This window comes from Hylaeus anthracinus, unplaced genomic scaffold (genome assembly GCF_026225885.1).
Source record: "Hylaeus anthracinus isolate JK02 unplaced genomic scaffold, UHH_iyHylAnth1.0_haploid 3, whole genome shotgun sequence".
In the NCBI taxonomy this organism is placed as follows: Eukaryota; Metazoa; Arthropoda; class Insecta; order Hymenoptera; family Colletidae; genus Hylaeus; species Hylaeus anthracinus.
In genome coordinates, this window is record NW_026535284.1 from 1874815 (window position 1) to 1898264 (window position 23450).

General features: G+C 38.2%; 1 protein-coding gene across 3 annotated transcripts in view; it reads right to left on the bottom strand.

Moving 5' to 3' along the window:
• LOC128894199 (uncharacterized) overlaps window positions 1–23450 on the bottom strand; it is a 294902-nt gene that overhangs the window by 11802 nt on the left and 259650 nt on the right. For all 3 annotated transcript variants that reach the window (XM_054155770.1, XM_054155772.1, XM_054155769.1), the window contains 6 exons: window positions 22345–22407; window positions 19010–19235; window positions 17540–17659; window positions 16540–16647; window positions 15995–16177; window positions 12988–13084 (listed from right to left, as the gene is read on the bottom strand). In XM_054155770.1, the coding sequence (XP_054011745.1) occupies window positions 12988–13084; window positions 15995–16177; window positions 16540–16647; window positions 17540–17659; window positions 19010–19235; window positions 22345–22407 (797 nt within the window). The remainder of the gene's footprint in view (window positions 1–12987; window positions 13085–15994; window positions 16178–16539; window positions 16648–17539; window positions 17660–19009; window positions 19236–22344; window positions 22408–23450) is intronic.

Below are 23450 nucleotides of genomic sequence, written 5' to 3' on the forward strand. Positions count from 1 at the left end.
ATCTCGTTGAAGAGCCCCCAGCAAGAGGTGCGTCGATGCGTCGCATCGTTTGCTTCCACGTAAAGCCGGCTCTGCCCGCGAGAGACGAGACATGGACGACGACGCTGTTGCCGTCGACGCCGGCGTTGTCGCGCTTCCGACGGACCGTTCCGCGCATTTCTATTATCCATATCATCTCTTTGTCAGTCCGTGTACGAGAAAAAAAGACCGTACGCGTCGCGGATCATCGACGAAAGCAAACTTTTAGAGAAAGGGTCGCCGCCGTCGTCGTCGTCGTCGTCGTCGTTGTCGTCGTAAGTTTCCGATTCTTCGTCGATATAACCGAAACATCGACACCGGTCTTTCTTTTCGGCAGAAACAAGGCTTGGAACGGCATGCAATGGCTAAACGCTAAGTCGAACGTGCACGGCAAACTTTCATACCTATACGCATGTACAGCATACGCGCTTACGTACGTACATACATATACAATTATACATGCCGCATGCTGCGCGTACATAGCGTCGGCGATGGGACTGACTTGTTTTTGCATCTTAACGATATTCGAGAAATTTAACACCAAAGTACGTAATAGAAAGTATCGAGAGGTATTGAAATCTTCATCGCGCACCTCAGGTCGTATCGATCTTTACTATACCAAAGCGGCGTATAGATCTAAGAGCCAAGTCAACCGAAGGATCATGTGATCGGATCTAAGATACAAGCACGTGTGTTTTCAATTGTCTTGTCTCTTAGGTTCCCATGCGGCTTAAAAATCAAAGTTATCAGCTCTGGGATTACTCGAGACGTTTTTTGGCAATATGGACAGGACTTTCAAACCAGTTTACACTCGTTTACGCAAACCTGCTTATACCGCGAGAGATGTACGTATTAGGTGGACTGTAAAGTAATGTCGTTTTTTTTAATTTGAAATACTTGTTTATCACTCACTAGCTCATTGATTTTTATCGATCTGGCATTCCAAAATTTTTACACTAAATGGCAAAAGGTTGCTTAAAAAAAGGAATTTATTAGAAATTTGTTTGAATATAATGTAAAATAAACGATATTATTTTCCAGTCCACCTAATATAACACGTATATGTACGTATAACTTAAATTGATAGTCTCTGCATCATCGATATCATTCTACCAATTAGTAACCTCACACCTTCTGTGTACTTGCGATAGTATGAGAAAGTCTCGAGTGTACACCAGAGTAAAATAATTCCTTTTTTCTTCTAAGAAAATGTCAACAACTTCGATGCCGGTCAAGATACCTCGTTCTCTTCGGATATTCTCGAGACTTGTTTATACTATTGCAGATGCATTAACAGTCAACTGATTTGAAAGTCGTATCCATACTGCCACAAACGTACTAGAGTCATCGCCAATCAGTTTGCGCATTCGGAAGCACACCTACACATTTTTAGTAGTATAAATCAATTTTTTCTTAAGCCAATTCGTGTATAAATAATATGAAGACTGACATTGGTAGTGTATAAATAGAGTAGGCATTGGGACCACGGTAAATTGATCAAAAATATGAAAGAAGATACAGTTGCAAACTGTATCTTTTCACTCGTTCATTTATGGTAGTATCAATGACTGCCTGGTTTATACATTATTGTTTACAGCCAGTCGTTACAAAACAATTGGCATCAGAAATAAATATCATTGTGGTTGATACGAATCGGTACTTTGGCGTATGTATCAAAGAAGTTCGATATCAAATGATATCTCTTATCGATATACTATTGCTATCGATAGTATTTACACGGTGTTAGTCCCATCGCTACGTACAGTATGCACACGTTTCTTTAATTACATACACGGAAGGAAAACATGCTCGAGTATAGACGACATGTTGTCGACGAAAACAAAAGAGGTACATATATATGGACAAGTGAGTGGCCAATGGAAGGTTCACAGTCAAAACCTTCGGTCCAATCCTTATAGTAAGGCAGTATATTTAGTATTTACGACGGACTCGAGAGTCAAACAGGCGCGTGCGCACGCGCGTATCGATACGCGTGTATAGCTGGACGACTTGGAAAAAATCCCTCAAAGGGAGTGGTCTGAGCATGATGGATCGAATGATAGGATTGATAAGGCATAATAAGGCATTCTTTTACAATTTATTTTGGACTGAATAACGTAATCTTAAATAGTCTCGAATTTTACCAATTTTACATCTTTGTGAAGCTCGCGTTGAGAAACTAAGTCAGCCTTTTGGCCTAAATCAGCGATGTATCAGTCTTCCAGCTTAAACGGTTTTAAAGATGATAACAAATGTTGATGCTGTGGAAGTATCTTGAAATTTTAGACTCCTCGTTTCGTCGTTATGGAGAGAGAGAATCATGGGAGAGGCGTGGTATACTAAACCACTCCCCTTTAGTAACGAGTAGACTGCGGATTTTTATGCATTTATAGGAAATTCGAATATGCAAGAAACTACAAAATGCGCACAGTATGCAAGAATATAAAAAATATTGAGAGTAAAGTTCATATTATAATATCTGCAGAGTAAAATAAATTCCTATTTAGCTGAAATTTGTGTAGGCACGTTTGCAAAGATTTTATTTTGCATAAAGACCCGCAGTCTACTAATGAGTATTGGGGTTTCCAGCCCCCCACTCTCTATTGTCACGTGGATGAAGATCGCGGAGGTTTTAACGGGCTTTCCACGAAATATAGGCGGTGCAAGGAATCCTACGCTATTCTCGGTCTTTAAAAAAATTCGTCCACAAAATAAAAGGATATCGCGCAACCAAGGAACCGAAAGAGAAGTCTCCGAAGACGTCGGGTGGGAGAAGGGCCGTGGTCCAGGTTTCCCTAATCGCGGGGATCTTTTTCAAGGCGTAGAGCTATACGTACGCGCATGTATATGTTACGCGGTATACAGGCAGAGAGTACAGACAGACAGAAAGATAGGCAGAGTGTGAAAGACAGAGACATACGGAAAGGAAGAAAAACAGAGAAAGGGAGCGTGTGTATACAAACATGTGTATCGTACAAAATACTGACAATGAGGGCGCTTCGAATCGATCCGTGTCCGACCCGACGGGGACGAAAGAGCGAACGAAAAATTTGAAGACGGCGACGGAGGAAGCAAGGGGGCATGGGGGGGGGGTGCGGCAACAGTTGCGAGCCAATTTCACAAGGATCGAAAACAATGCCGACTACTCGAAAGACGGGAAACAAAAACGAGGGTGAAAATTACGTGGCGGTGATGATCGAGCAACGCGCGTGCCAAGCACAGTGCCATAGGGAATTCCAGAGAATGACAGGGAAACTATACAATTCGGACGAGCAACCGGAACTTCTTGTGAGCGTTCGAATTTAAAAAAAAAAAAAAAAAAGAAAAAAGAAAAAAGAGTCCTGTGTCTGGAACATCACCTCGCAAATCTCTATGCATAGCGGTTTTAGAAGACTACATGTCATTCTTGCCTGAGCAGAGGAAAAGATTCGATTTCCCGAGCCCGACGATGAGTTGCGTTACTGTTTGTCCTCGAAAAGGTGTAATAGAGCCATTGGCGTAACGATTTGCGCTAATTGTAACATTTGATTCGACAACTTACATAAGATTTTTGGGGAAATGCTGGACACGTCCTTTGTCTCTGCGTGGACTAGGTTTGTTGTTGATCCTTATTATATTTTCATGGACTTCGTTTTAACAGTATCGAACAGGGATATTTTAAAATCGCCGAAACTGTTTTTATGGGGAATCAAAAACTTCACCGAAAACAAATTCGGTCGACCTTCTATGTCACCAATTCCACAGTTCATGATTTTATAAGAACAATAACACATACAGTTTCTGTATAACCGTGTAAGTCATCCAAATATAATTTATCGGAAGTTTACGAAAGAATCTAGTACTTTATACGGCTTTTCTTCGTTTGGAGGATAATACATAATCTTTTTAGGTAGTCTAGTTTTAAATTCTTCATCTTGTATTCATAGTCAAAAATTGTTTAGAAAATTATAGAAGTAAGCTAATTGCAAAAGATTGATATAAAAATGAGTTTTGTTGGGTAATAAAAGAATTTTTTTAAACATTTATAGTACACGTTTTATCCATGTCATTTTATCCTTTTAACAACTAAGCTTTGTCTGCGAATTAAATAAAGAGTAAATGATAGTACTCGATCTACAAAAGTATGTTCTCTAAAAACACATTATCGTGTCGGTGGAAAGTATGGTCGGTGTATACATACTTTAGTGACATAGAATATCGGTCAAAATTATTTTTTGGTGAAACGTATTCCGATGATTTTAAAGTAACCCATCAGACGATATTCAAGAGCTATAAGTTTAGGTGATACTCTGATCTCCATTTTTTTTTTCCAATCAGGAAACCAATCCACCATGGAAATCTTATGAAAGTTGTCGGATAAAACTTACTGTTAGAACAGCGTTGAATTCTATAATAATTCAACAGACTTTACAATTGTTAACGATAGTTGAGCAAACTATTGGACGAAAAACCATTATGTCTGTGACTCCTGCACTGCCTCGGAAGAAAGCTGTCCGTATTGTTACAGATGCATGAACGTTACCAGCGGATAAGCGATCCCTTCTCGAGCATGTTATGCGTAAAATACATGTATCGTATGAATGAGAAGAGGACTTGAGGGGACCCAGACTACTGTCTAAATTGTGTATGCGTCAAGTACTTGTTCAGTCTCATTACATTAACCGTCCACTATATCAATGACAACTGTAAAAAGTTTCTTTGAGAGATACATTTGATTCAAGTAATTTTGTCCACACAACAGGCAGATGCACGAAAGGCACGAGGCTTTCAATTGGTAGAAAAAACTTATTCACCTTTCGTGCATCCATAGCAGTATGGTCAGAATTATTTGAACTGAGTGTATCCCCCAGAAACGTTTTCCTCAGCTGGCATTGACGTGTGCACGTAACGTCATTTCGTCATCGTCGGATTGTTAGTTTGTCACGTAGTGGTAAATACTTGTACTGCATATTATGCAATTACGTCAGAGGTGTCCTGGCTAAGAAATATTAGAGATTCAAAATGAGATTCAAAATTCAGGTTAAGAAATCCCAGAAATGTGAATTACGATGCATCAACCGTACCACTAAGTGGAGTAGTGGGAAATTCTCATACCAATGTACCTTGTGCCATGACATTCTGTCGTTTCCGTCACTCCAATAAATGATACGGTAATTTCATCGTAATTCTAATTTTTCGGGGCTTAGCTTGGACACCTCTGCATTAGGATGACGGAAATATTACGCGCGCCTATTGTATAGGGAGATGAAAGATCAATCCCGAGGAATAGTAAGTCATACTAGGCCAGACTTTTCAATCGGTTTATTATACTTACTAATAGTATGACATCTTTGAAATAAAAAGTGATCTTTCTTTCTCCCTACGGTATCTTGCCCAACGCGAGCTTAGAAAGGGATAGATTCTTCGTTAGTCGCGTTTCTTGCATCTGCATTAATCTGCACAAGTTTCTTCGAAGCTAGTGTACGATAAATCGAGAAAAATCATACTAAGCGAAAAACCATGATTCTCGTCGGGTCGTTCGATCCGTTTTCTCTACTCGGAGAAGCTGTAGCCAGATGTCCCAGTTTCTGGATTCAAATTGCTACACCGTGTTCAGCGAGACAAGACACTTGGGATAGACGAAATCGCGCGTCTATGATAGAAAAAAAACGGTGAAAAGTTGTGCCCAGAAGAGCCTACAATTGAATTGATACAAATTTATCTTGAGGATTAACATTTCCGAGAACTTTAAACGATGTGATATTTTCGTGTTTGAAATAAAATATACACTTTGAGATTTTTAACAAACATCATAGTATTTTAACATTTTTGGTTTGTAGTTCGAAAGCAGCTTCGGAAATTATCAAAGTTTTTTGATTTACAAAGTAGTCAAAATATAGGAATTTTATTACTTTATATTTTCATAATATTCAATGTTGGAGATTGAAATATTGATTACAATTTTTGCATTACAATTTTTTTGTAATGTAATTCTATATTAATTCGTAGAGATACTTTCAAAGTAGGAATCGAAATGGTTATAATAATATGATACTTGTTAACTTTGAAACTACCGACTCTACACTTGTGCCTTTATCCTTGCTACTATATCTTTGAAAATAGCCAATGGATTGAATTGAATGAATCGACATGTACCTAGTTGTCTATTTCAATCATTTCCACCATAAATTACAGCAAAAACTTGTCCATATTACGGTAATTTTAAAAAGAAGTCCAAAATACATGGGTCAAATTGATCAGCTTGGCAGTTCTAATGTTAAAACTTGTCAAACGTATATTTTATTTGCAAAAAGTTAATTGGAAGTTCTACTATTTGTAGTTTACTATGCATCGGACCAACGATGAACTTCGATAAGATTTCGTCGCAGTCGCGTGGTTTTGTTTTCCAAAGTGTCTAGTTCCGCTGGACAAAGTATAGATCGCGTTGCGAGCGGTAATTCGAGCGATCGAACGCGCGATCGATCGGAAATTCTTTCTCTTCTCTCCCCGTAGATCCAATGGCGACGTTACGGCTGACGAAGGGCTAGGATTCAGGGGAGCGAGCTGTTGCGCTTTCGACGACGGTCGCGTGCAATTTCGTCGTCGTGGCCGTGATCTTAGTCTCGGGGAAATCCAATGTAAACCTTGTGTATCGAAAACAGACGGGGTTTTTTGGGGGTTGATTGCACCTTACTATAAGAAATGGATTGGAACGAGTGTGTCTGACGAGGCGAGATCGCGACTACTTTCTTTCCTTCCGTCTTACCGCAATCTCCGATTGACACGTTCACTGCGGCGGTTTTTTTTCGGTAAACCTCCACATTTGACGGTACGACTCGGTTGCACCAGATTGTTGTATCCGGTGTTAAGGGGAAAGTAGGACGTAGACCGTTCGGTTTTATTCTATAAATTTCGAGGAAATAGTCGAAAAATCAGGGAGATATCTTCTTAGCATGGTTCATTGAAACATTGACCACACGGAGCACGTAAGCTCTGTACCGCAGTGAACGCGTTAAGGGCACTTAATTGTTTTCGCATCGAGAGGGGAAAACCCCGGCGATTCCTTGCTCTCGAACGAGACGCCGAAACATTCGCCGCAGCTCGAAAGAAACTAACAGATAAAAAACTATTGCAAGTCGCAAAAATGTATATATGCATCTAGAGAGAGAGAGAAAGAGGATAAAAACTCTGCAAAGTACAAGTACAGTGAGTAAGGAAGTTTGCGAGAAGGCCAAGTGAGAGCGCGTAGCCGCGTAGCACAGAGCGGAGGATTGCGCGCGCTTATTTTTTTTTTTTTTTCATAACTCGTTCGTGACAAGTTTCGTGCGTCTTTTGTCGTAAAACGTGTGTCGGATACATCTCAGAAGCGCTGGGATAATAGCGGGACAAACGATCAAGCTCTAGGTGGCCGGTAAGATGCAAAACAATGTGATACGCTTGGCGTCCATTGGAGAGGTTTCCTCTCAAGAGCCGTTGTCGAGAATAAGACTCTAGTGGACGCAATTTACTTCGAAAATAGAGCAATTGTATGTAAAAACGTGCTTTGTTGGAATGCTTACGTCTTGATCACCTGGGATGTAAACCAAATCCAAATATCAAATATCTTACGGGCCACACGACGTCTGCTTCTCAGCTAGCGGCGCTAGTGTTCCTAGGACGTTTGAACGTTCTTTCATCTCGTACTGCACATCTTTAGACGTTTCTGTGAGTTCGTTTTTGATATCATATACCCAGTCATCATCTTATGATTCTTACTTTTTCTATATTGTCCTCATCTTGTTTTAATAAATTTGTTCTCGCGACAATATTGCGAATACGGTTGCGCATCAGGTGGTCGAAACGTGAACAGCCCGACAAGGCACGTTTTATTTACGATTGCTCCAATGTTCAAAAACCGTCGATATATATTTAATCTAAAATCTAAATTACGATTTTCATAATTCCAGTATGAAGGATCTTCTGCAAGATACTCTTATCCTCGATACCGACTCTCAAAAGCGAAAATTCTCGAGTGGACATCAGGCGTAAGACAAACGCGGGACAAAAGTTGTTCGTTCGTTGTAGTAGGTTGCTTGTCGCGTTTGAACGCGTTCGGACAGTCTGAAGCTGTCGTCGAGAGAATCTCCGGAGTCTGAACTTTCCGCGGAATTGAATGATCGATCTCGAAACAAGCACGCGTCGAGAGTAAGGTGGTAACAGGTATAGTATGTCAAAGTGTAACGACAGCAGGACTCGCTGCGAGTCCCTCGAAGAATTCCGTCAAACTTTAAGCGACGTCTTTCGTTTCGTATGGCTCGATTGTCGTCCATTTGACCACGGTTGGGCAACCGTGGCAACCGTGGATCACATTGCAATTATTTTTGGTAATTATCAGTCACGAATCCGTAATTAACCATGTCTTAACGTTCGTTAACGATTAATCGTGGATTACGTATTGCTCAACGCTGCCTTTGGACGGTCTTCCAGAACTTGGCGGAATGCTTCGAGCATCGCGAGGGATAAATAGTTGTAAACAGTATGACGATTTGTGCGGCAGACATCATACCGATAAAAAAAGGAATATAAATATATATACGTATATATATATATATATAAACAGATGTGTGTATGTTCAGATGTTTACGTGTGATTTGGTGGGCGCATGGGTGAATATATATATAGATATATATAGTATATAAAATAGTACAGAATAATAATAATAATAATAATAATAACAATAATAACAATAATAATAATAATAATGGTAATAATAGTAAGTAGAAATATTAACAATTATAATAATAATAATAATAATAATTAATAATTTATAAATATGAATCAGTAAAAAATTACTCGTGACTGGTCTGTATGGCCTCCTTGAAGTTAGTACTCCACTTCCAGCCATACTAGAAAATTAATATCATTTTCACTATTCTGTAGCCTGTAACCTGCGTTTATAGATTTGATTAAAAAGGACAAAATTTAGAGAGGAAGAGAAAGATATATATATATATATAGAGAGAGAGATAATATAAATTTCTTGATAAAAATATCTATGCTTTTTTGAATCGAATACCTCGAATCGACAGTATTGACTTCCGATACGACACATAGCTTCAGCGTAAGACGCGCGACTTGAGATTCGCGTAATCAAAGTGGAGGAGAGGCTTCGAGCAACGTTTAGAAACCGGAATAAAAAACCTCTCGCTTCGCTCATGTAATCGTAATCAGAGAAACAGAGAGCGATAGACACCCTCTCTCGAGAACAAGCCCAAAAAGGGAACAAAACTGACAGCGTCAACGATCTCTCATCGCGACGCAGATCGTCGGTTTAATCCTTAAGTCACAGCTAACACTGAGAATGGCGTGACAAAACGCGATCGTCGGATTGCGACGGGCTTGCGTCTCTCATCCGAGCGTCGACGACCGTAGGTCGGCTTTGTCACACCATGTACGCTAAATGTATAAAAAATATCTATACTATCGGGACACAGCAAACACTGAAAATATTGGTTGTGGGGGTTGATCAGGGTGGAGGGGTCCATGTCACACAGAGACACAAGTTGGAGGAAAGTTCTCGCGACGCCGACACCGGTTCGCTGGACACGCTTTGTTGGGGAAACGTGTCCAAGTCGTTTTCTTTTCCTATTTTTCTCATTTCTTTACATTTTTCCTTTTTTTTTCTTTTTTCTTTAAATCATTATTTCGTTCCGGAGAAGGGAGAGTCAAAGAATCGCGTAGTCGAACGAGACCTCGTTTAGTTTCCCCTCCCAATTCCTTTCTTTTTTTCTTTGCACAAAACAAACAAGATTACGACAAAATTTCGACGGACGAGAAGCTTCGTCCGCGTTGGACGAGGTTCGTTTTTAGAAACGAGTCACGCACTTTGTACTCTCGTGCGAGTTGGTCGTCTCGTGTCGAGGAAAGGTTTACATTAGATTTCGTGTACCGAGGAACGATTGGGATCGTGACTCGGAGACCGCCGACTAAGGGTTAAGAACGAGGCTGCTGTCGATCGATGGATTCGACTGGCCAAGAGAAGCTAAGTTGCTTTACGAATCGGTGGGAACATACGTTCGCGAGTACTGGGAAATTTTGAAAGCTCGTTTTAACAGGGAGTACACAAGAATTTTAACAAAAACGTGACTGTTTTTCTCAACATCGATTCCTTGTGTGAAAATGAACCAAAAAGTCCTTTTTCATTTTTGAATCCGAAGCTTCGTTATCGAGATACGAGCAGTCGAAGATTGTAAGCGAGTGGGATGGAGCATGAGAGCTGATTGAAACATGAATCAAGAGTCGCGTCGATAAACGTAAACTGCTCGTATTTCGTCAACAAAGTTATGAAGTGCAAAACGGTAAAAGACTTTTCGATTTATTTTTTCACGAAGAATTGATCGCGAAAAAGATCCCATATTTTTGTTAACATTCTGTATACGATGCCGTTCGTGCCAATTCCGTTGCCAAGGACAAAAGAAGCTTTTACGCGCGAATTTCGATAAATTTCACACCACACGTGTAGACTTGAACAGCGTAAGGCTAGGAATATACTGTCGACTTTCGCCGTACGACAATTCGGTCGAGGTGGTAAAAGATATAGGTCTACGAGGGAGCATACCTTGTCTTATACTTTTTAAACCTATATCACGCAAATATTTATGGATTAAGACGTGGTTCATGTTTTTTTTTTTTCTTAAACTGTATCGTAAATTTATAAAAATTAAGAACCACTAATTTATGCGATAAGAAATCCAAACCAACATTGAAATAACCTTTCTAATTAATTTTATATATTAAATCTGAATTTTATCTACGGTTATTCTCTTCAGTTTTATAGGTGTACTACCTCGACCATCAGTCGTACGACGAAAAATCTATAGTACGTTTCTAGCCTAAATGGTATCATTCTCCGTCACTTTCGACGGCGTACGAGTACCGTCCACCTCGGCGCGAAGAAACCACGAGTGCACGCACGGACACACGTATGTATATACAGTACGCATACAGAGTATACGAGTACGTGTACACGAATACAAAAAAGTAAGTATATGTTATATAGTAGACAAAATTCTATATCACTCGTTGCATGCGCTCTTTAGCATAATAGGATACGGGGTAAGCGGTGGTCGGACTTTGATATACGTCACTGCAAATTACCACACATCGTTTTACTCGGTTAGGCCAAGAGAGATCTACAAAGCGTGGATTGGTGTCTTCGACGTGTCTACTTCGCCGAGGGACGGCAGCTTGTGTTCCCAAGGTACGCGAGGAAAATGAAACGACAGAAACACGCGACTATACCGAGAGACTTCGCGCTCGCGCTGTTGCAGAGGCGGGCAAAATTTTATTCGAATAATAAGTTACGAATAAAAGCACGTAAGACGATCAGCTTTATGGTTATGCGATAAGTTTATCTATCGTAACTAATTCGGAAAAGTCAAATGAGTTTGACAATGCTTGCTAGATTTTCTAAATAAAATTATAATTATTATGTTCAATCAGGCAATCATGTATTCATTGATCAAACAAACGATTATTTATGCAACAAATTCGTGAGAGTTAAACATATTTTTAATGCTTGCTGAAATCTCCAAGTGAAACGACGATTTTTATGGTCCAAGAAGCATTCATTTGTTGATAGAATAAAAGATAAATGTATTTATATGATAAATTCGGTAAAGTCAATTATACATATTTTTAAGGAAGTTGAGGAACAAACAAATTATTCTTTCTTAGTTATTGTATGCTGGTTTATGAATAATAAAAATTGCGACTAATCAGTATCCGGTCGTTGATCGATGTGTTTATTTTAGAAATAAGAAACTTAGATGTAATAGATTATACATAACAGTTTATACGTTATTACTAAGTTTCTTATTTTGTAATTATATACATTAATAGATTTCAATAGATGCGTTTATTGTTAGGTTCAATTTTGTTATTTATTATTATATTTCTAATTACGAAACTATAACCTAACTGATAACTACCAGTAACTGGGGGATGAAGAAGACCAACAACTTTGACCGGATCCACTAATCAAAAAGGAATAACTGTTTACCCATGATCTTCCTCAAAAATATATTTTACTTATTTGGATGTAATATACAAATAAATTTAATAAGCATTAAAAATATACTTGACCCTTTAAAATAAAAACGCGATATAGTAATTTATCGACAACACATGAATTAGATCCTGTTCTTTTAACACAAAGTATATCTTTCTATAAAGATGTTTTTCTATAATTCAAATCCTAATTTATAATTAACGAATAACGAAAACAAATTTTCTGTACGTTGTATTAACTCTTTAAAATTGTTATCCAGATAAGAATTTTGCCCATCTCCACACTTCCCGGCTTTCGATTGCTCTTTCGATTCGGTTAATCTACCGTTATTGTTATACAGAATACCGAGCTTCGACTGGATTTACGCTCGCCGCGATATCAAGCGACAGACGCGACTATCGTCTCTCTTATCGGAAACGTGACGCGCAAACGAAGAAAGGATACGTCGACTCTGCGAAACTGTCTCGACGTATCGTCGTGCGAGGGACACTACCACGAAGGGAACCAATTTCCGAACGAGGTGCGACCGGTTTCGCGATTTTCTATCGAATTTCCCGTAAATCGAATGTTTCTCTTCTAATTTTTTCTCATGTCTTCTTTTTCATTTTCTGTTTCTTCTTTCCCGGAAGGGAGCAGAAATTTTCAAAGCGCGACAAATTGGACAGGAATCGTTTTCGGGGTACGATCTTGGAGTATTCCATGCACCGGGCAGTACTTTTGGAGCGGAAGTAGCCGAGGAAGAACTCAGGGGGACGGGATCGTTGGGTTGGGCGTCGAACGAGGGGGAAAAATACGGACAAATAAATTAATAGACAGACAAATAGATTGATAAGATAGATCAGACAGACGAGAGAAATAGTGAGAAACTGAAAGGGGGAGGAAAAAAAGAGAAGACAGCGAGCGAGTGAGCGAGCGAGCGAGCAGGGCAAATGAAGCGTTACCTTGGAATGTTGAGCGGACGTGGGTGTTATCGGTGGTGTCTCTTCAGCGTCTACGCTCGCCGCGTTTGGTAATCGCTGCTCTTGCACCGACGCCAAGCTGTGAAACAAACAAGGTTTCTCTTTTAAATACCATTGGTCGTTTAATGTGTTGTAATAGCGAGATTTATTACATTATAAATAATACCAATTTAAAACGAAGAAAAAAAATAATTTTGTTTACGTTTTTTGGACGAATTGAATTAGGTGCAGAAGAAGAATTAACCATAGAAGGAAATTTTGTCTATTGATGACTATGTTACATCCGGCCCTGCCGGTGTCCCTTTTCATCGACCTCGCATTGCACGATACTTTTAGGAATGCGCTCGACAAACGATTCGGAAATCGTTTCTCGGGAACCGAATCGTGCGATCTGCGAAGCAGCGAAATAGGCGTCAGCGTTCAACGCCAGCACATCCGTTGAACTTGGGACCCCTCCCGAATTCAACGGATGCCGAAGCGAAGGTTCTCGAGCCGCGGCTCGTGCCATGCGAGGATCAGCTAATATATAAACCCGTGGACACGCCCCACGGTGCACTTTATTTCGCTGTCAGTACGTTCTCATCGTGGTCATTACCGAAATTTTGTAGTCGCGGACAGATTAACTTCACGCGTGTCGTTACCTACGAAAGTCCGACGTATAATCGGTTAAGATTACATGAAACCTTTATCGTCAATCGAATACGCACTCAGCGTCGCGCTTTGGTCGTCAATTACTAAATTATTGTAGTCACGGATAGAGTAATCGTACGCGCGCCGCGTCGTTGCCGAGGAAAGTCCGTTGTTAATTAGTAGAGAGCCGTGTCGCGAGTGATAGTTGCCGACAAACAGATCCTTGCAACAGCACAGCCCTGGGACCACAACAGATAGCTGGTACAACCAAACTGTAAGACGGACAAGCAGTAACGTACCTACATAATTGTATACTTGATTTCCAAAACCGATATTGTAATATAAACTCGTTATTTTGTAACAATACATACTTATATGCTAAACCTTGAAAACAATCATTGCAATCCCGAATTGCTCTTTCCCGTAGCGAATACAGTTAAGGTGAGTTTTAGCTCTTTAATCGAAGACGAAGATCCCAAGAAAGAGTACCAGATAAGCTGGAACGTAACAACTACAAGGGTGTAAGTATCGGAATGGTAGACGGGTAAAAATGGATATTTTTGGACCTGCTTGGGAAAGAAAAATGATCATTAATGAGATGACGTTTTTTGCTCTATGGGTAATACTGTAAACGGTCCTGCATACATTTTTCGTTTCTAAGTATAATAGTTTATAATAGTTTATGTTTCTGTCTGAATTTACTAAATGGCTTCAAGCTAAGCCTCTTAGCTGTCAGACATCCTTGGGCCGTAGTCTTTAGAGATTTCCCATTCTTCAACTTGGTCTTGAGATTATGTATACTGAGATGTCCAGAAAATTTATAACTCTCGATTGATATTTGATGGTGGAACTCACATGTGAAGATATAAAATCAATCGGAAATAAGCTATACTACGAGTTACCACGTTTAAGGCCAATATAACAAAAATAAAACAAACTTCAAATTGATTAGTTTCCAAGTATTAGCTTGTCGTATATGAAATGTCCGATTTTAAAGAGAAGATTTAAACATCTGTGTTTTTGTTATAAATATTTTTGGAATACTCATCTTATTCTATACTAAAAATGTACCCAACGTTTTGGACTAAGAAATTTTCTAACTAAATTGTCTTTATAATTACAGAACAGGAAATAAATTATAAAGGAAATTGAAAGGAATTGCAACGCCTTTTCATCCCTTCAGCGGTTGAAATTTTTAAAATGCCGAAATAGGTGTTTGATTATTTATATTAAAGAGCATATTTCAAGTTTCAAGCAAATCCGACTACGAATAAAATATTCCTCATACAAACGTTAAACCCCTTTTTACCTCATTAGGGGTTGAATTTCGAAATATCCTTTCTCATCCTTTGTATACATCATAAAGAAAGCCTCTGTGCGAAATTCAGCTTTCTAGGATCAAGGGTTTAGCCTGGGCGTGATATATCAGTGAGTCAGGGCTTTCATTTTTAAATATATATTTGCTATATTTATAAAGAAGAAAGTGTTAAATCGACGCGTCTTATGCTTGTCCGCTATTTCATGTGGAACCCATTTATCCATATTCTACATCTTTTTTTCGATAATTTCCAAATGTCAGGAAGTTGCGGTATAGTCTTCAATCAGACTTCCTGCAAACTCGCTTATAGTTTGATGTGAATCAGACTCGACTAATTTCTTTAAATCAATGTTATCGATGGCGGTCTCTGGTCGACAACGTGGTTCGTTTTCGAAGTTAGCAAAATGAAGTTTGACAAATGAGTGACATATTTTCCGTTGTTTTAAAGAGCTTTCCTCACATGCCCTCTTTATGTCGAATTACCTTAGCGGCATTATGTCTAAGCATGCACACGTTCGATATAATTATTAAAATTTCTCTGTTACTATGTGAACATTGTTTTATAAACAAACGGAGAGCGTTTTGGAAGTTACAATTTCACTCTTCAAATTGATGTATCAGAAATAACATCTGTCATTGCAATGACGTAGCAAAATGAAGATAATTTACCGAGATCGAATAATTGAACATTTCATACGTAACAACCCAATAGTATTCCTAATGAGCATATTTGGTGACCATGAGCATAGTAGTCGTCACTAGAGAATTACGTTTTGTTGAACTGTTTTTGTTATTTATACTTGGTGCGTCCTGCCACCACGTGACCACCGATCACTATGCTGACCGCACCATCGCAAACATAGCTCGCGTCCGTCTTGCATCCGTCTCTCAATTGTTCTTCTAATTGTTTTACGCCGTGCAAATGTCGCAAAGCCTTTTCTCTGTTTATATATTATTAAACTGATATTTCAAAGACCATTTTTTTCTTTCCACGCCCTCAACACGTTTCTTGAATACCAGCCGGAAACAAAGTTTACGTACCGTTTGAGCGTCACGAGAGTGCCGGTAAGCTTTTTGCAACGTCTCAAAGCAGACTCCAGTCGTTCGGGTTCTTCCTTGAGGAACTTCTCCTCGCGCACCACTTTCTCCATTTCTGAGCTCAGCACTCCCTTCATGCCCTCTTGGAGACTTGGGAATCGTACCTTCAGATCTGCCACCGTTTTGCTGCAAGAAACAAAATGGCGCTTGTGTTAAAGATGAGTTCTCTTAATTTTAACAATGGTCTCAAGAGAACCATCGCGCAGTGTGTGATTTTGCAAATCTAATTTTACTTTATTCTAAAATAAAACATGTTCAGAAAGGTATAATTTTGGTTTCTATAGTGAAATAAAAGTTTAATGTAGATATGCTTTCAGCATAAGTTTTAATAAACCTTGACTCTTTCACTACTATCGCCGGATATAATTTTATACGACACCAAACCTCTACGGAACGTTAATAATTTTCAGGAAACAGTGATGTTATCGATTTAATAAAGCTAGTTTGCTGAAATATCACACTGTGCGCCCCGCATTTCTTCAGCTCACCTTGATTTGCTCAATATCAAGGCCATATTTTCCACATCCGACATATTAACTCTCGTTTTCCTGTTGATGACGTTGCCACGGAGTTCCTCCACCGTGCTCTCTAGCTCGCTGAAATTGTTAAATATTCCCGTGTGAAATTTCCGTGTACAAGATTATATCCGTTGTATCAATTATACTGAAGGATCACCCTTACTAAAGAAAGATAACTAGCAATCAATATTATAAGCGTACTTAATTTTCTATAAATGCGAACAAAAATTCAGCATTTTTCCAACGCGTAAGAGGGGTATTTGCATGGTTGGGTAAAACAAATCGTTTTTTTTTTAATTTTCTGAGAATATGTACCTTTACGAATGTGCAGTTCAAATTTCATTAAAAAAGATTCTTAAAATTAGTTTACTAAAAGAATTACATCTTGATCCTAAACATATTAGGTACAATAATCAAAACGAATATACATTTGTCTTATATTCTGACGAATAAAAGTTGAAGACTATACATAAAAGAAGAGTTTTTAATAAAAAATACATACATTCTTTAATTTGCTTGATTACTTTGACTAACGTTCATTATTTTTTCCCACCTCAGCACACCTTTTAGTTACTGAATCTATTAACTTGTTACAATCATCACTAGTAGCGAACTCTTTTTTTATGTATAGTCTTCAACTTTTATCCGTGAGAATTTAGAGAAATGTATATTCATTTTGATTATCAGTTTACGATCAGGATTTAATATTCGTAGTAATAGTAGTATATAAGCTAATGATCAATTAATTAATACCAAAGAAAATCCACCTAATTTATATTTTTTATACAAAATAATTAATTTTATCCTTTTTTTAAAATAAAATTGTAAGTAACGAATTGTTTGAGAGTATGAATTACGCATAACGCGTTGTGTCGTATACCGGACGGTTTTTTCGAAACTTTAATCAAAATCATTAGCTCGCGTTAGCTATAGATCGAGCACGGGAATACCGTCAGAGGATGAAACCTACGTCAGATCTTTTTCCAGCCTTAGCACTTCCTGCTTGTAGAGGTCTTCTTCGCGGCTCAGTCGAATCTTCTCCGCATCTCCGCCAGCCCAGGCTGCATCTCCACCCGACAACAACATGGCTCTGCAAAGCGACATTATACTCTCATTAATACTCTCGTAAAATCGGTTAATTCAGTGGTTCCCGAAGTAAATGTCGCTGGACATTTCGTGTTCTTAAGGAAATTGTTGAGGTTCAAAGATACGAATACTGAAAGCTTTGATTAACTTTTTACAGTTTAGATTTTCTGATTGTCGTCGAACTTCACTCGATATAGGACAGTAAAGAGTTTACATTTTGACGACTATTGTTACATACAAGTGATCTCATTCTTTGGATCGTTGTGCCAACATCTACTCAACTTGTTAACTTTGTTCAAAAACACTAAAACCACGAAGCCGGCTAATTTGACCGATGTATGTCAAACGTTTTAAAATCGCTCATTTATTAGGCGTGGAAATTAATTTTGTGTGTTTATATTCAATTGTTTATAACTGTAATTTAAGTAAAAATATTAATTCGATATTTTGTAACGTTAAATTACCAACCTGAAATTTTCAACCTGAATGCCATTAATTATAATGAATCTATACATTTAAGTCTCGACTCGATGGTCATGACTAGACTGCGGATGTTTATGTATTTTTGGTAAATTGAGATATGGCAAATTTATCGGAAAAATTTAAATGGTCAACAAAAGGCCAGAATTTTAAAATTCTGAAGCTTGACTATCCTCTTCACCCTTTCGACACTAGTGGGACATACATATATCTGGTTGCCGTTGGCCAAGTTCCAAATGAAACTCACAGGAACATACACCCTCGTTCATACATATGTAGACATTTACTACCTTCAGTGAATAATTAATATACACCGTAAATTATTACTACACAACTTTAAATAAATATAAATGAGATAATATTACTTCGGATACAATGAAGAAATTAATAGTATCCAAGTTCGGTAAAAGATATTTTAACATTATCTACAGTTATCTGTATGGTTTTTTTATCATTACTAATGTGATATTAAAGAAAAACTATTGTATCAATAAAATATATTCGCTATTGTAACGTTAAACATATCGAAACATAAACGATATAATTGATATTAATAGATTCGCAACTTTTATCAGACATTTATTTTTATTAAGGAAGTGTCCACATACTTCTGAGCGGGGGTGTATGTTAAAAAAAAAGAACACCATTTGAATTGGGGAAAATGGTCCCTTCTTCTCTGGTTATAGCCTTTGATTCATAGTCAATCCTAGTTCGATACGATTAATTTCTAAAAGAGAAACAAATAGAATTCAAATAGAAAACAGCTAAGTCGAAAGGGTAAAAGATTAAAGTCATTAATGGCATCGCGAACGAGAAGATTCTGGGAACCACTAACTTAGGATGATCGGATTGGACACGCTTGGTTCGTGCGCACCTGATCGTGATGAACGTATCCCGTATGGTCTCTCGCACCGTGTGGGCTTGTGCCTGAGACATGCGCCTCAGGTTTCTAACCTCTTGTCTGAGATCCTTCGCCTTTTTCTGCAGGCCCCTTAGTTGATTGTACATCTCTGGTGTCAGTGTCAGGTCCCTGTAGACGTACTGACCGGCAACCAGCGCCGCCGGTTTCGGCGGCGGAGTCGGTTTATGCCTGTCTCTCTCTGAAACGATTCAAAAGAGCGTCAACGACCCTTCATCTTCGCGTACATAGTTTATTCGCTATTATACAGGTAAAAGCGTTGGGATTTCCGCCCGTTAATCCGTTTATCATAAAAATCCTCTATCGATCGATGCCCATCTTCTTGTTATACACTGTCAAAGACCTCATATATTCACCTTCGAAAGGTGAATTATTCGTAAATTATTCGTTGTACGAAGAATTGCTATACACAGATGTTGTATACTTTTGAGAGGGTTGTTAGAGGGGGTATGAATTTTGTCTACGCAAAGAGGCTTTGGAGACTTGAGGGTCACATGGACGCAATTTTGTTTTGGTTACTCTGACAAGGGGAGACCACAAAGTGTGAGTTACTAATTTTTATGCACTTTGACATAAACTTTTCATTCGTTGGCTAGTTCAACAGTTATCATTTTGTGAAAAAAATATAGCACAAAACTTTAGTTTACAAATCTATCGAGATACAACATATCGAAATTTCATCAAAATCCAAGATGTTATTCCAAAAAGTGTCCAAGTCCGCATAAAATGCCCTCCCTGTATTCGGTTATGTCGATTTCAATTCATCGTGTACTTTATTCTTATTAATGTCATTGTACGAATATACAGATAATGATGTTAAACTAAAAAGAGGAGTTAATTTTATTTTTTATTAATTTCGCGGCACACCATTTGGAAAACACTGGTCTAGAGGTAGCCCTTGTTATATCATTCAATTTTCTTCTATTTAAATCCTTTAGACTATTCACATAGAAAAAAGCTAAAGCCCGGTCCAGTTTCTAGAGCCACTCTGTACATAGATCGAAAGTTGGACGGAGAATCCTAACTCGGAGCAGTGGTGGCAGGGGTAGGTCATTAATTGGACGATTCGAGAAGATCGTTGCGCTTGGTTGATGTATGCAAACTCCATATTACCGAACGGTTCGTGGATAACGACTCCATTAAGAGCTGGACAAGTTGCAGCCGACAGACCGAATCCGGTGGCTGACGCCACTTGTTACTACCTTGTTAATGCGACGTCCTTCGCACGATCAAAGGGCGAGGAGGATGCGCGAGGGATCGGATGTACAATTTCGCTGTCAGTATCTATCGTCACAATTTTATTGGCTCGATGATGGAAGTCGCGTCGGGAAGAAAGACGAAACGGATGAACGGGCAGATGAATGCGAATATCGTCGAATGACAACGATCATGCGTTTATGGTATAACCCTTTGTACTCCAGTGGCGCTACGGCGATGCTGTAATATACAACTAGTTTCAAATTTTATGATAGTAGAAACTAAGATAATGAAATAAACGAATAAGATTTTATACAGTTTATATCGTAAGCGCTTTCATCTTTTTGTATAATTGAAAAAAAGATACTTATCATTTTCAGAAATTGGACCACGAAATTGCTTCGAAGTTGCTAGTGATTTGTATTAAAAAAATTCTTGGAATACGAAGGGTTGCTTGCACAGCTGGGCCAGTTTTGACCAATATTATTTTATCTTAAAATTGAAATGAATATAGTTTTAGGTTATCCATAGAATCGGGTATTACTACATTTTTAAGGTTTGAGAGAGGAAATCCACATCAAGTGTTTTTCGTGATTTGTTTTTAAAGAGAAGAATGTCATTAATTTTTGTTTAACTTTGAGAATATTTTAGGTACGTTTTAAAGTACATTTGGTAATTTTTTCAATTTACTTCACACGGAAATTTTTGAGATATCAATTGTCTCTGCAGCATAATATCAATGAAATTTTTTTAAAATAATTAACATGTTTTTTTAAGAATATGAACTGTGTTCAAAGAAATTGTAAACTGAATTTTTTAGGAGTATTTCAAACAAAAGTATCAATGTTCACCATTATTTTGCAATTTTCTGTAATAAAAACATACTATAAATAACGATATCATTCTACTTTTGTAGTTCATATTTAAGAGATTAAAATAAAATAGATGAATACAGTCAGTTCCATAAGTGTTCGTACCCTCTATGTCTATTGCAGACATTTATCTAAATTAAATGACAGGTTTGGTGTTTCCAAATAAATGTTTCATTATAAATATGAATAAACTTTGCACATATATATATTTATAATGAAGAATTTAATTGGAAACACCAAACCTGTCATTTAATTTAGACAAATTTCTTCAATAGACATAGAAGGTACGAATACTTATACATAGAACTGACTGTAGAAAGTTCGAAAATGATCGGTCACTTAAGTTTGGAGTTATCGTTCCCACGGATTGAAAGAATGTCCTTTAAAAAAATAACGTAATGTTGCAAAGGTTTTTGTGTGTAATGAATTGAAACAATTATCAGATGTACTCTAAACATATCTACAATATTCTTAAAGTTAAATGAAAATTAATAACATTTTTCTCTGTAAAATAATCACGAAGAGTACTTACTATTTAGCTTCCAAATGTAGGTGTCTCTCCTTACCGTGTTGAGGTATTAAGGTAAAAATCGAGGAAGAAAGTTTATTTCTAAGATAATAGATAAAGAATTTCTCCACGAGTCAAAACTGACCCTGCTCAGTCTTGCGTTCTACCGTCGAAACTTCCGCTGTCCAACGGTTAACCGATTATTTTTACCTCTGTGTTAATCCTCTGTCCCAGAGACATCTCCAACTATGGTACTTACACATACACATACACATATATACCGTTTGATCGAGTCGAGAGACGCGCGAAAAAGGTGTTCATTGTGCTTCGTAACAGAACATCAACTACTTGAAACTCCGTACACGTGACGCGCAATTTTTCCGTCGTTTTATTTAACGACGGTTTACGTGTTCCTCGACTCGATCGCACTTTCCCAAGACCATGTAAGGGTGGGCGCATTCGAGTGCTTCGAGGGATAGCTAAAAGGTATCGTTACGAACGATTAAAAATAAAGAAGACGACGGTTATACACTGTACCCTGTACGTGAACACAATTGCGGACCGAAAACCGAACGAAACAAATGGAAGGGAATGGGTATCGGGATTACGGAGACGATTCATCGATACGATTACGAATAATGGATGGAGGGAGTGGGGCGGGGAAGCGACACAAATGGTACAAGAAGCTTAAAAAATACACGAGGTAGTTTTACCTTGCGAAGACATCCTCGGCAACGTGGAGGATTTGATCGCCGGTTTCGTTGGTTTTGTGTCCGCTAGTCGTGGAAGGCATTGTACGAGAAGTCGTTAGAGATTATTGCGTTAGTATTAACCATTCCGACGAGGTGTTTTTAGCGCTCGTTAGGCTTCAAATACGTCTCGTCGAAAAACGATGGGGCCCTCGGTTTACGAGATGGTTGCCAATTCGTGTACCAGTTACCGCGAACCGAAGCAAAGTTTGCTCGTAATTTGCTCGCTCGATTGTTAGGTGAATCGGCAATTAAAATTAAGACCGTCGTTGACCCCGAGTGGAGAGCCAACCGAAACGATTGGACGTCTATGCAATCTCCATGATAATTTTCGGAAGGAAATTACGGCCCGTGGCGAACGAAACTGGTCGATTGAGGGGATAACAGTCATGGGGCAGAGATGGGCTAAGTTTTATTCGAATCGTAGATGGCGAATAAAAATACTGTACAGTGATTTGTTCACTTTGTTTGTGCGATTGGATAGGTATAGTATTGTGCAAACTATCATGTGAAACTTGCATTACACTTGAACAAATCTATATTAATGATGTATATTTGTTATTCATATTGACTTGAATCCCTACGATGTACACAAATTAAAATGCGTAGATTTTGTCCGAAAACCGATGAAAAAGCATTGGAGGTAAAGGTAGTGGCAAACCTACTAACGAACTTTAAATACGTTTTTTTTTTTAAACTACTTTTTCGCCCTTGCGTGAAAGAAGATAATTTTTGTCGGAAAAGTGGCAATAGAATATTTTTAAAACATTACAAATTATTATATTTTACAACACCATGGAGTAGAAAAAAGGCGTGAAATATCGACTACACATTCAAAGTGCATCGTTTCGGGAGTATTTAATATTTTGCAAAAAATTCTACGTCATTTTTCGCAGAATATTGTTTTATTTCAGAATTCATAAGTTTGATTTGTTTTAAATACGTTATCTAGAAAAAAACATTCACTTAGCGCGAGTTTGTAGCGAAAACTACGCATCATTCAAGTCAATGTTTCAGTTTTTATTGTAAAACAATTGTTAATGAAAAAAATTCGAATAAGTAGTTGTATC